The sequence below is a fragment of the Astatotilapia calliptera genome, chromosome 11 (assembly GCF_900246225.1).
Source record: "Astatotilapia calliptera chromosome 11, fAstCal1.2, whole genome shotgun sequence".
Classification (NCBI taxonomy): domain Eukaryota; kingdom Metazoa; phylum Chordata; class Actinopteri; order Cichliformes; family Cichlidae; genus Astatotilapia; species Astatotilapia calliptera.
The window spans coordinates 23,223,564-23,238,032 of NC_039312.1; the positions used below are offsets into that span (position 1 = coordinate 23,223,564).

The 14,469-nt window shown below is 39.4% G+C and overlaps 1 protein-coding gene across 1 annotated transcript; it reads right to left on the reverse strand.

Moving 5' to 3' along the window:
* Positions 1-50: 50 nt before the first annotated feature.
* abhd16a (abhydrolase domain containing 16A, phospholipase) lies at positions 51-14,445 on the reverse strand. Its single transcript, XM_026183919.1, has 20 exons — positions 14,306-14,445; positions 11,800-11,856; positions 11,629-11,695; positions 9,805-9,891; positions 9,447-9,532; positions 9,274-9,347; positions 8,992-9,099; positions 8,425-8,539; positions 8,241-8,342; positions 8,068-8,131; positions 7,905-7,954; positions 7,460-7,583; positions 6,882-6,986; positions 6,732-6,795; positions 6,504-6,560; positions 3,669-3,731; positions 3,491-3,567; positions 1,479-1,577; positions 1,335-1,381; positions 51-703 (listed from the first exon to the last, which is right to left on the reverse strand). The coding sequence occupies exons 1-20, from the start codon at positions 14,405-14,407 to the stop codon at positions 620-622; spliced, it is 1,632 nt and encodes a 543-aa protein (XP_026039704.1). The 5' UTR covers positions 14,408-14,445; the 3' UTR covers positions 51-619.
* Between the last annotated feature and the right edge of the window lie 24 nt (positions 14,446-14,469).

A 14,469-nucleotide genomic window follows, 5' to 3' on the forward strand; every position in this document is an offset into this window, starting at 1 on the left:
AAGTGTTGAGCAGTCGTATCAAATAATGAACAAAAGAATCAAATCCCTTGTCAAATTTTCATTCGGCATATTTAATAGAACATTTAAGAGCATCATTTTAGGATACAGCTTTGTTCAGAAAGACGGTGCCCACAGAAAGGAAATGAACCTGAATGGCTTCGGCTGCATTTTTAAAGACTTAAGTTCTTCTGGCCTGACAATATTAGGAATTTTTTAAATCCACTTACAACATATTTCTACTTACAGCTGCTTTAGAAATACAGCCAAAGAGGGGGAGACTGGAAGGAGTGAGTAATGGCTTGTGCATTTATTTAAAATGCATCTTTCTTTTCTTTTTAAAAGGAGAAACACTGAAAAGTAGAATTCATTACAAAAACTAAAATAAAACATGTTATAATTTACAGGGATTTGTCTGAGGGGGCATAAATAGTAGACCAGATACTTCTAGATGCCATCACGGCAAAACTATACGCGACAACTCGTCTTAGAAAAATCCTAGAACAAAATCACAGCAGTACATTCACGCTGTGCCAGGAACAAACTCTGACCACCGGCCATACGAGTCCTCTGTCTTTGCCCTCGTCCATCCATCAGTGGGCTTTCCCCCCCTTTTTTTTTTTTACAGTCTCCAAGGCGGGTGGAACTCGATGGCGGGGAGAGGAGTGCAGTGTGTTGCTTCGAAGTTTCGCATGTACTTTCGTGCCTTGAGAGAAAGAAAAAGACAGCAGGGATGGAGGAGGAATGTGGAATGAGAGGTGTGGGAGGGCAATGAACAAAAAGTGCAGAACTTGATTATATTAGGTTTGGTCTATCTGGCTCAGTGCCTTACAAATCTCTCCCATCTCTTAAGGGTTTACACAGGAGGTGAATAAAGCCTAATTTAGAAGGCATTACCAGGGGAGGAAAAGCATAGCATTAGCTGTAATTGATGGCACTCCTCTTGTTTGATGTTAAATGACTTCAATAAGCTGAGCGCAGTGAAATATATTACACCAGTCAACCTGAGAGCACAGGTGAGCTGGTTACTATGGCGACCAGGAAAGTGTTCTTTAGTGGTAATGCTGTCTGAATAGCTGTGATCTTTTTTTTCTTTTTTTTTTTTAAAATGGGGATGCAATAGAAGGGGGGAAGGTAAACCGACCTAAAACGAGAAGATGGGGCTTACCGAGAAAAGGAAATGAGACGCTGAGCGTAAAAGAAGGAACTTGAATGTATTAAAATCAAACTTGGACAGATCAGATAAAGACAACAAGTGGCTGCCCTTTAAGCCACACAGGGGAATAACTGTTCTCACGGAGATGTAGCACACTGATAACAGCGGATGACTTCCTTACCAAGAATAGAGCCAGCTGCCGCCTTCCCTCTAGAGTCATATCTTCACCTGGTAACATTAACAGTGCATCAGACCGTATTAAAAACACTTTATGTTTGTGGGGAGTTTATTTGCCTTTTAAATGTGAAAGCAGCCCAGGGCTTACCAACACTCCATGGAAACGAAACATCTCTGTCTGCCTGATAGGACTGCAGCACAGACACGCACCAGTCGTCGTCCACTTCATAGCCACTGTACACAGACGCTGCAGACAAAGAGCTGGTGTTATTATACAGTTAATAATACAAATTTACGAGCAAGTTGGTGTCCTAAATATAGCCAAAATTTACACTTTGAATACATTTAGGACCACATGTTTTTGGACAATTACACCAATTTTGTAGCTTGGATTGGGAGTGAAGGGCAGACTTAGCTTGAATTCAAGCTGTTTTTAAAATACATTGCATTTACTGCTAAGGAATAACAGCCACTTTAAAACGCTGTCCTCATTTCCCAACGCTCAAAAGTAAAATGACAAAGTATAATACTTTAATGAAATCCTTTACATTCAGTTAGTACCCGTCCAGATACCATAGGCATCACTAAATGCCGTATTTCCTACCTTGCTCTGCCAAGCCTATAATTGCAGCCACCTTTAGTTACTGCTTATTTATGGCTCTTTGCTGCAGTGAGTTGCATGTAAAAATTGAAAATGATGCTCTATTTGTGTTGAGATCAAATGACTGCCATCCAATTTCTTTAGATTTAACCACTCTGGTCATTATCCCTTTGCACTGCGAAGTGCTACCTGATCGGTTTAACAGCATCTGGCTGAATCTGCAGCTCTGTATACGTCCCAGTTCATGTTGCCATTTCTAGCAGTCAGCAGTCACAAAAACATCAAACATCAGTGACCTAGTTACACTGTCATAACATTCCCTCCACCATGTTTTATAGAAAACATGGTATGCTTCAAATCACGAGCAGTTTCTGTTTCTCCATAGGTTTACTCTTCCTCCCATCATTCAGACTTTTTATTTCAGGACTGTGCACATGTCCTTACTAGTTCTTGTGTGTAACCAGTGGTTTGCACCTTATTGTAAACCCTCTGTATTTACATTCACAAAGGCCCCTCTTGGTTATAGATCTTCACAATGATCTGCCTACCTCTGGTGAGTGCATTCCTTCTTTTTAAGAAAGAATCAGATTGTTTATTTGACCACTTCTAGAGTTTACATTCCCTCTGATGAGTCTGTGTTTTTGTCTAATGATGGTCTATAAACATCTCTCTGGTCTTCTCATTGAGAGTAAAACGCTACCAAATATAACTTCAGCTCCTATTGGTTTAATGGTCACTTAATAAGAAGGGCACAGGCCTCACCAGGCCATGAAACTGTAAACCACTGGTCCAATTACTTCTAAGCATCTGAAAACAGGTGATACAGTACTTTTGGTAAGCGTGCTTTTTTGATTGTTTGATTCAAAATCTCCTGTCAAGTGTGCAAACTGTTTAAATACCTAAGGGCATAACTGTAGATGTCTGAGTCCAACCACCACAAGGCTGGAAATTCCCTCTACAATAAATTCACTCGTTCTTAACGTATTTATGATTATATTGCAGAATCTGCCCAATTTTCTCCCATTTCACAACATTAATGCATCTCTCCTGGACCCAGATCAGGTTATCAATTTTCAAAACTTAATCACTTTAGTTTTTGGGCGGATCGCACCTCCAGTAAAAATTTCATGCAGGGTTGGCCATAATGTGACAAATCCATAAAGTTATCAAAAGTTTTACCCATAAAAATGAATAAAACAATAAAAACCTATTTAATTTAAATGACCTCCGAGTCAAAACAAAGGTTTTCTGCATTGTACAAATTCTGAAGGTGTAAACAGGTGCATGATCATCGTTTTTACAAACACGAGGTTGTGCGCTGTAACTCTGTACCTCGGGGTAAAATTTTCAACAAGGTCTACTGTAATATCCTGAGGCAAACGATCTGTGCTGTGAAGATTTTCAGCCGGAGCAACACAATCTGAATCATTTGTTGAGTAATCAGAACACAAGATCTGTCCAAGGAAACCATCACGAAGAGGAAATGTGAATTATAGTTTTTAGATGTTTAAAAGGAGGAGTCAGACTTTTACAATAACACCTTTTACTGTGCCACATACCTTCTTCTAATGGACTGGAGGCTCCGAGCCATTGTCTGACTACTCTGATCCCTTCATCTGTCATTATTTTGGGATACCTGTCCAGAAAAATGATATCGCCAGTTAAAAAGTGTATTACTCAAGTGCAAATTGACTGAACAGCGAGAACAATGAGAACATTGAAGGCTAAGAGACCAACCTGAACTGTAGCAGCTTGAGCAGGAGGTCATTGCCTCTGTTAGACATGATGTCCTCAGGACCCCTGAAATGCAAAATAAAACTCAAAGGTTAATTACTTTAAAAAAAATAAATCCAACAATAAAAAGGTTATTTTAAAACTACATGTGAAACAACAAAATATGAATAGAGTAAAAATGTGACGACAGCCTCTCCTCACAGCGAGGAAACATAGGCGTGGCTGGTGCTACTGACTGCAGGACAATCACAAGGAAACTGCACAGGTCACCCTGCAGGAGGCAACCTATCTCCAAACAACGATGATCCAACTCAGACTGACTGCAATCACACTCAGACAGATTCTAAAGGTTTGCAAATAACTGCTGTCTAATTTATCTGCAGACAGAGCGCCAACAGATTGCAATCAATATGGAAAGGGTTGCGCTGTTAAACGCAACCCTTCGATGGGTCTCTTTGCAACAGGAGACTCCACTCAACTAGTTGCCAACTGGTGGTGTTCTGCTTGTACTCCTATATAAAGTAAGACTGCCGAGTGCCTTTAAGATTCTGTAGTTAAACTCACATCCTGTAGCAACTTTGTAAGAATTTGTGTTTTAAATCCATCTGAATCTGTCTTCACTCAGACTGCTGTATTATTCATATATTTAATCAAACACATTTCATCACATTACAAATTTTCACATTTAAATAATATTTCTTCACAATAAAATAAATAGAAGCAAGCAAATCCATTCACAGACACAAAACTTTCATAACCTTCACTGAAATCATGACTACAGGATGTTATTACTGGAAATAGTTTGGACTAAAAGCACAGGAACTTGTGAAAAATCCAGACAGTTATCATCATCAGATAAATACTGATTTTTAATCAGATTTTTAATGCTGTAAGTAACAAACACTGACTTTCCTTTCACGTTCCCTGTAGTGGTTACAAGGCAAACTGAACTGAAACACCCGGTGCAAGGGCTTCAAATCAAATATCGCTGCACTGAATATTTTCTGCAGTTTGAGTCAAAAGCTCAACTTGGCATTCATGTTCCCTGGAGAAATCTACAATACAGCTATCTCATAACTGTAATGAACCGAACCAAAGGAAGTAAGAAGTTCCGGTTACTGCTTATCCAAGAAATATGTCAATTTGTGACTGAGGGTGAACTTTCTACTTCTCTCTGTATTGTGAGAGTTTGCTTTCGTCAACTACATTATGGAAGTGCTGTGGAAATAAACAACTGTTTGCTTGGTACACAATTGTTAAAATCTTTTTTTATATTACTTACAATCTAATCCATATTAATCAACTTTCTTCTGAATGACTGTCCCTCACAACCGTGAAGCTTAAATAGGAGGGTTTAATGTGGGATCTTGTACTCACAGCCAGAGCTGTGTGCCTGAGAGTCAGCCACGTTACCAGAATCCACTGTCACTGCTATTATACAGACCTAAGAGTAGAAAAAAACCCTGAAGCTGTATTTAAAGCAGTCTGGAGCCTGAGCTTTTTATTTGTTTCTTTTAATTATTTTCTGCATGACTTTATCAACCTCTCAAATCGTTGAGGAGGAATTTTGGCCCACTCTTCTTTACAGCTTTGCTTCAGTTCATTGAAGTTTGTGGGTGTGTTTGTCCACAGCTCTTTTAACGTTTTTGCCACAGCGTTTCAATCAGATTGAGATCTGGACTTTGGACAATTGCAGCACCTTGATTATTTTCTTTTTCAACCATCCTTCTGTAGATTTGCTGCTGTGCTTCAGATCAAACCCAATTTCAGCCATGTTTAGCTGAAGAACAGATGGCCTCACATTTGACTCTTGAATACTTTGGAAAACAGAGGAGTTACAACTCAATGACTGCAAGGCAAAATGGTTCTGTGTCTGCAAAACAAGACCAAAGCAGCCCCTTCACCCCTGTGCTTGGCAGTTAGTATGAGGTGTTTGTGCTAATATGCCGTGTTTGGTTTACACCAATCTCCACTTTGGTCTCATCTGTCTAAAGGACATTGTTCCAGAAGTCTTGTTGTTTGTTCAGATGCAACTTTGCAGGCATCTGGGAGGTTTTCTCCCGGCAAACCTTTCCAAACAAGCCACACTTGTTCAATCTTCTTCTAATTGTACTCAACTTTGCAGGCTTCAGCAAGTTAAATGTTACAAGTCCGAGCTGTAGTATCTCTGTAGGTTTCTTGTAGTGTCCCTGAGCATAGAGCATGCCCAGGATGACTCTGGGATGAATATTTATGTTCACTATGTTAATGCACACCTCTGTAGCAAATTCTATGGATGAAGTAAGGGTATACTATGGGTGATAATTCAGTGTACTTAATAATTATATATTATAGATACTTGTGTGTGTCAGTGTGTCCAGGTCACCAACTATCTTCCCAGGTTTTGGGAAACTGATATGGGGTAACTAGACATGCCCCATCTCCTTCATCTTTGAGCATTTTTAATTTGAGATGTCATTTAGCGCTTTCTTTCTCCTTCTCTAAATCCAGCTTCCCCTAAAAAAAGTCCCCGCTTAGGAAAGTCCACACCGGAAATGTTTTATTTGTCACGCATTGGTGGTTGATGCAATTACCAGATATTCCAAGCTCTGGTTACCTAGGTAACCGTATCTCATGTCAACCAACAATACCCTTCATTCTCATTGATAGTTGCTTTAATTGCTCACCCCAGTGGTGAGAAAACCTGCCCACTTCATGTCACCAGCAATCACTGAACTTTCTGTGGTCTGACTGCATCATGTGTGGACATTTCTGCAGTGGGCTGGGCAGTAAAAAGCAAACCTGCCATGCTGAGCCATTTGAAGGACTTTATAAGTTCCATGACATGTGTGGACTTACGTTGTGGTGATGATCTCATCTCTGGTTCTCCTGATCAGCAGGACTGGTCCCTGGTATCTGCACAAAGAGTTGCATGCGCTTGTGTTAATCATCAACCACACAACTGTGAGCAATCCACTAAAAAAAATGTAGTTTTGCTATTGTTAGCGGCTGTATTACATAACATTCAGTGATTCAGAGTTTGACTTTTCACGATTAGTGTCACTGCAATCAGACTGTCCCACTCACTTAAGAACCTGCGCAGCGTTGTTGAGGTTCATGTATTGCCTAACTGTGTGTTGTACTAACGGCCCTGAAAGAGACCAAATACACTCAAGTTACTGACTTCTACAAAAAGTTGCTACATAGAGTTTGAGATCTTTAACATCTAGGACTCACTCCAGCTGTCAGGCATGACCTTGAGGGCCAGAGGCAGGAGGTCATCAAAGGAGGCATCCAACACTAATGATTGGATCTCTGGATATGACATCACTGCCCAGCTGGCTAAAAAGAGAAATAAAGAGACAGAGGAACAAAAAAAAAAAAAAAAAAAAAAAAAAAAAAGAGAAGAAAACACAGATAAGGGATAAACATAAGCCCGAGGAAGGACTACATACCATAATTCACACTTAACATTAAAGTGCTGATCATGTACTGTACTTCAGCTGAATACCCAAAAGCTAAAGAGAGTGCCGCGCACACACAAAGCCTCAGGATAAGGTTGACTAATCTTAATTTTAGCGATTTATTCCAGCCATGCTCTGACGAGGGCCATGAGGCTGAAACATTAGCATGTTTGTTGACATGGTCAGAATAAACAGGTGAAATTAAGATTACTCTACAGTATCCTGAAGCTCTGTGTGGGTGCTGCATTTTTACCTCTGGGTATTCAAGGTTAGAATTAAATTTTTTTTTTAGCACAAAAAACTGGAAAAAAAATTAAAAAATTAGCATGTGTTGTTCTTGTCTTTGAGAACCTGTGAATCCTCCAATAGACCAGGCATATATAACAATGTCGCTGAGGCTGAATCCCAGTTTGTGTACTGCAAACTGGATCACCACATCCATGGCGTTGGCCTCATTCTGGGGAAACGGGACTCCCTGAAAGGAAAATACAGGTTTAAAAAAAAAAAAAAACCCGCCCATCATGCATGACTAAATTAACAGGCTCAACCTACACATAAACAATGACACTTTAAGTAACCTCCCAAATGATTTTATCTTTAATGGGAGTGTACACGTTCCTCTTGAACAATACTCACTGGCTAAAACTAGAATTTCCACATACTGGTATTTTCCACTGAGCTGTTTATTTGTTCTAACTCAAGCACACAGCAGTACAGTATGCAGCACATACATTGTAGACCTATTTTATGATAAAAAAAAAAAATAAATAAAAAAAAATCTACCAACACTGCTTACCGTGCTGCCTCCAAAGCCAGGGTGATTCCAGCCCAGTACAGAGTAGCCACCTACAGTGTACATCAGCACAATACTGAACTATAACTGCGACAATTTCCCACTGCACGAAATTTAAATGTCACTACAAAATATTTCAGCTCTTGGAAAGTAAAGCATTCCTTACCCTCCAGCGGCGTATTCATGCAGCCCACCTCATAAAAGCCTGCGTTCCCCTCACAGCAGATGACCTGTGGCAGAATTAGAGAACCAGCTGTAACGTGACCAACGCGACAGAAATGATGTCGGACCCTGGAACAAGCCCAAGGCATAAAATAACAAATCACTGCAGACATTTACCAGAGTCTGGCCATTCTGTCCCCCATCTCTCCTTCGATCCACAAACATTGTGTCAATCTCATTACCGTCACAGGCCACCAGCTTGTTTCTTTGGCCGTCAAACTGTGACAAAGTGGGACAAAAATGATTGAGTGTGTGCATTTATTATACTCTATATGAGAAACCAAATATGCTTCTTTCCCACCTCTTCTATTAATTTAGCCTGACCCTGCTGCAGCATTGGTCTCATGGCTTTCTGCAGTAAACCCACAGAACCGGGGTACAGCATCCTCCTCCCAAACGTGTGGGCAATGACAAAACTGCAGACAAAGACAGATAATGACACTGTGGCATAACTGCTAACAGGCTAAAAAATATTTTCAGAAAAAAAAAAAAAAAAAAGGGTTGAAGGGGATGGAATAGGATGCCTAAGGTTAAGAGTTTGTGCTCCATTGGTGCTCCATTGGTGCGTTGCAATTAACAAATCATTGATCAGTGTTACCCCTTTTCCACAGATGTGGTGTTGGGTCCAGGCATTTTCACCACAAAAGATATTATTTTTTATGGAAGAGTCTTCCACACAAAATTCATCAATTACTGCCAGAGGCTGCACCCGATGTGCCCATGGAAATTACCCAAATTTCCACTTGCTGTGATATTAACAATCCATTCTTAAACATGCAGAAATGGATCTCAACAGGCAAGCCTGCATCAGTACCAGCACAGACACCATGTAGGTGGAAAAGAGATGTAACACAAACTCTGCATTTACCTGATGATGTGGCATGGTAAAGTGCGGACAGAGTGGAGGACACTGTCTGCTGCTCCTCTTAATCTGGGCTCTGGCCTCAGCAGAGAAACGCCAGCCTTGGACAGCTTTCTGTCAGACAGGTAGTCAAAGGCTTACAATGAATCAAGTGAGCCACAAAGCATTTGACATTCAGTGGCTGTATTCATCCAGTGTACTACCCAGTGCTTTGAATTCATATATTTAAAATAAGCAGAGAAGAGAAAAGCAGCAACCTCAGGTTCACTACAGATTAAACAAACTTACGGACTGCTGACTTCAGTCCAGCTGAAATCCAAAGGCCAATGTGAGAAGTCAAAGTCATAGCATCTCAGTTTTTTCTGGAAGGAAAGCAGAAAATATGTCTTAGTCATTTATCTCTCTTAATTCTCAAAACAGTATTAATGTTGAGCTTCTGAGTTCAGCTGCTATGATCTCACCTTGCTTGCTGGGGTGTGATTCTTCTTGGTTTCCTCAAGAATTGTGATAAACTGAACATAATCAGTGTTCCTAAATCTCCCCCACCCTTTGGCGATAAATGAAAAGAGCAAAGGGAGGCAGGGGGAAAGCAAAGACAGATGGAGTTATAGCAAAGTCCATGTGAGACACAAAACACATTTCACTGCAAATCCTCAAGGGTACGTTTAGTATGCCTCGTGGGTGTAGACCTTGTTCAACTGTCTCAATGGTAATAAAATCTTATTGGCATGCAGCATACACAGCATTGGTTTTGATCTCGAAAGATGAATGAACTGAATTACTCATCGTCTCCCAGCGAGTTCAAATCAGCAGCCTCACCTCTAAGACAGGCCACTCCAAGAAGACACACAAGAACAGTTCCCACATACTGACTCACAGGAACCAGTTTACTGCTACAGATGAAGCCTAAAGACAGACAAAGTAACAGTGATGCAAACACCATCATAGTGTACCCCTTCATCTGTCTGCCAGACTCGAGGCTCATTAACAAGCACTGATAAAAAGATTCACAAGCTGACAGCTACCCTACAACCATGTGCATAAATCAATACCATAAGCACTTTACACTAAGGAGTAACACACAACCTCAAGCAATTACTTTCTTGATGCACAGTCTTACTGGGTGTTTCAGTTGATTAGCTTTATATTATTCCCACATGCATGTGAACAGCAGTTCCTAAGTACATCTCCTAATGGTAGTTTTCCCCCCTTTCTCAGCAGAAAGAGAAATATGGCCACATGTGTCTAAGTGGAAATTATGATGATGATTATTTGAAACCATTCTAAGCAAATTAATGAAAAAATAGCAGTGAGAAGGAGGTAATATTCTGTAGTAAAACCTAAAAGAAAATATCAAGTGAATAAAAAAAACAAATCTTAAATTACAAGTAAAAACTTGAATATTCTTTGAGATACACATGAACCCATAAATGCATCTGAAAAAACCCTAAAAATCTGAAATGAACGCCTTTTTGTTAATTTTTTGTGACCACATTTCTTCATTTTGCAGGGTCGGATATCATAGATGGTAAACACTGTTATTGCATCTAATCAGGGAAAGCTTTAGAAAAATCATTAATCTTATGATTTGAGGACAGAAGGGTAAAATCAATATATTAACTTTAGTTAATATTTATTTTATTTCTCCGTGCACTCTCAGTGCTCCAGTTTATTTTTTTAATATGACTCTCTCAGGTTATGCACCTGTTTTGAAGCCTCGCATTTCTTTAAGAGAATAATTAGAATGTTCACATTTTGTACTCATAACCACTTCTCATAATATCTATAATGTCTTTACACTAGATTAATTACCATGTATTCTACCTTCAGTCACAGTTTCAAATTATAAATAACCCCAAAATGGTCCTAAAGCTTTTGAAAACGACATTCACTAAACCCATGAAGCTCACATTTTAGAAGTAGAATGAGATAATGAATGAGAAAATGGCTTCAGTGCTTCTTTTTTAATTTGCCATTTTTCACTGAGAGTACAAAGGAACAGAACTGGACAAAGAGACTGGTATAATTATATGAATCTATTTAAAAAAATTAAAAAAAAACACACGTAATGTAGAAAAAACCAGAACAATGAAAAATTCCCACATTAAATAATCAAAGTGATGCTCAAAGCTATTTTTACTGTGCATCAAACAAAAACTACTTGCTTCACTTTTTTTCAGAGCCAGCAAAATAACATTATTATTATTATTATTATTATTATTATTATTATTATTATTATCATCATCACAATGTATTATAATATATTCACTAAATTATCATCTGGCATCGTGAGACTCATTTTTAACTGCAACTTGTTGGAGCATCAACATATCTGGCACAAATAACAATTATTATCAATTCATTTAGCAATTATTTACTCCAATCTATAGATTAACTCAGGTCTTTTAAACATCAAACAATAGTGAAAATGTCTATTAAACATTCCCACACCCCGAGGCAGTGGCTTCAAATGCCTGAAATAATTTCAAATTTACAAAAATAACCTTCCCACTGGACACTTCCTCCAGTAATCACTTATAAAAAATGGCTGCTGACTAAATTCCAGTTAACCAGATAATCAACACACTGACTAACATTTCTAATAATTTCAGCTGTAGTCACACAATTCATGAATCAGCCTACCTTTCCTGTAAAGATAGCAAAGAAGAAGAGGAGAGCTGTAGTAGGACAGAGACCATAGTGCTGAAGCCTGGAGGAAGAAATCATAAACAAATCACTAATCATTAATTTAATCTACTTCTGTTTAACTCCACCTACTTCTTTCTATACAGTTCATTACGATATAATACTGACCCAGCCAAGAATGCTGTCAGTGTGTCTTTCCAGACCCCTAGGTTGGTAGTTCCATCCCTGGCAAAAGAGAAGGAAATACTGATCATATCATGCATCAATAGTTTCCCTGATGTTACGTAAAATCAAGTTATTAATAGAAAGAGAAAGGTTCTGAGTTATGCGTGTTCACTCTGTACACCTAAAATTTCTATTACAGCTCTGAATCATGCTGCCTGCAGAGGCTTTCTGATGACTTGGTGGTGGTGGTTGGGGAACTGGTGGATAACTTTATGAAGTGGTGTAGCAGGAATCAACTGCTACTAAATGTAAACAAGACTGAGAAGGTAATGGTCAAATTTGAACATTAACATTACGCACAAATACCTGCTGAGCACTTAATGACCTTCTTCACAGCACACAGAAACTGCAGGCAGCATCTTTGTTATTCATCTACCTTTCTTATTATAGCTGTTTGCAAAGCTGCTGATTGCTTTTTAAAGTTTGAATGCAAAGGCTAAATGTAGGCAGAAATATATGGAACCAGGATCATCTGTGGAAGCTCAGCTCAGTCAATGTATGCAACTAGAGATCTTCAAGCAGTCTGTGGTCTACTGGTGAAGAGATGCCAACAGGATCAATAAAGTCATTCACAAGGCTGCAACAATCATTAGGAAAAAGCTGAACACATTTCAGACAGTGAGATGAAGGTGGTCAATGAACAGATTTCTCCCCATAAAAGACAAAACATCCTATTCTGTCTATTATTCATTACACACAGAGTATGGAAACCGAGTGCTGGTTCCAAATTGTCCAGCCCTCAGAAATCGTATCAATAACAACATGTTTTTCTGACAGTTGGAAAACAGTGACATCACATTTATGTCACTGTGGACCTTCTGCACATCTTAATCTGCACATCTCTCGTTTTACTCAATTTACAGATCATAGACTCAAAGATAAAATTGATCTGGAATCAAAAAGCTAATCAACTGCTTTAGTCTGACTTAAAGGCAAAATTGATAATAGCATTAGTATCAATCTGCATTCACATTTCCAACACACTCATTCGCCTCTGCTGACAGGAAGCATTAGCTCTATAGAACTGCACACTTGTGCGACAGGTGAACACAAAGTTGTACTCATGAACGTAAACATCTGTACATATTCATACTGGATATATTATTCACTGCTTTGTTTTTGCACATCTGTTCCTATTGATCTTTTCCCTCTCCCTTTCAATCATCACCACATATAGTAACATGGCCACTTTATTAGGTGCAACTGCAGGTAGAACTATTTAGGCATGTAAACAAAGTGAAGACCATCTGCTGAATTTGAATCTTGTTCACATCTTGAATCTTGACACACATGGCCTACAGCTGCTTTAGACCACACCACGTGCCACTCGTATCAGCTAAGAATAGAAAAGGAGGCTAGAAATTGCACCGGCTCGAGTGTGCGGGATATTTTCTTGGTATACTTTGGGCGACTAACTAAGCTTTATTTAAAAACCACAGCCTACCCCAATATTGATGCTGACCATGTCAATCCCTTTATGGCCACTGTGTACCCTTCTTCCGATAGCTGCTTCCAGCAGTCACCATATCACAGAACTCAGACCTTATCAGTTTGGTTTCTTAAATATGGCAATGAGCTCACTGCACTCAAACGACCTACCACCCGCTCAACCAAAACCTTTGAGATGTGGTGAAATGGGATTCACATAATGCATGTAAGGCTGACAAACTTGCAGCAACTGCGTGAAGCTGTCATAACAGTACGAACCAAAATCCTTGAGGAATGTTTCCAGCACCTTGTGGAATCTGTACCACGAAGAACTAAAGCGAAACAGGGCCCAACCCGATACTAGCAAGGTGTACCTAATAAAGTGTGTAAGTCTATGTAGAAGTGTATGTATTCGATGCTGAGCGTCGAATTCTTTAGATCTCCAGCTCTCATTTAATTTCTAGGGATACTTTTAATTAATTCTTTTGTGGTTGCGGTGTCATTTCCTTCGCATCACTTATTCGATCTATCGTTAATTTCATGCAAGTTAGCAAACGTTAGCTTAGCTGTTAGCATTATAATTTGAAGACAGAATGTATTCTACAATTCTGTCTTCCCAAATGCTTTTTACAGTTTTTATGCCTTTAAATTGTCCCTGTTTGAGTTTAATATTTTTATTCAATTTATTTGTTTCTGTTTCGTTCCTCCTGGGTTCTCCTCGGCTCCTGGCTAGCGTTAGCAGAAGCGGTTTGACATCATCGAAGATAGATTGAATTTAAATGACCGCTCCTTAGACGACGAGACGAAACAAAACACAACGAGACCAAGGAAAGCGTGTCGTTGCGTTCTTGTCTTTTCATTCATTTCTAAAATGTCATTGCAATGCAGGGTTTCAATAACAAACACCTGACACTTCCGGGCCGCAGCTGCAGCTAAATGGAAGCGAAAGGATTAATTATTGCTCAATCTTTCGCACTCAGCTGCTTTAAAAATCATGCAAAAATACTGTACACATCCGTACCCTCCTTCCCGATCTCCCGTCAGGTCGAGACTGGTCCGGGGAACGATGAATTCGTTGAAGATGAGGCCCTAAAACACAGCGAAGCCACATCCAGACGGCCATTCTACCACTACGAGAACTACGGAAGCCCGTACCCACCAAAACCTCAAACGCGAAACGCTCTT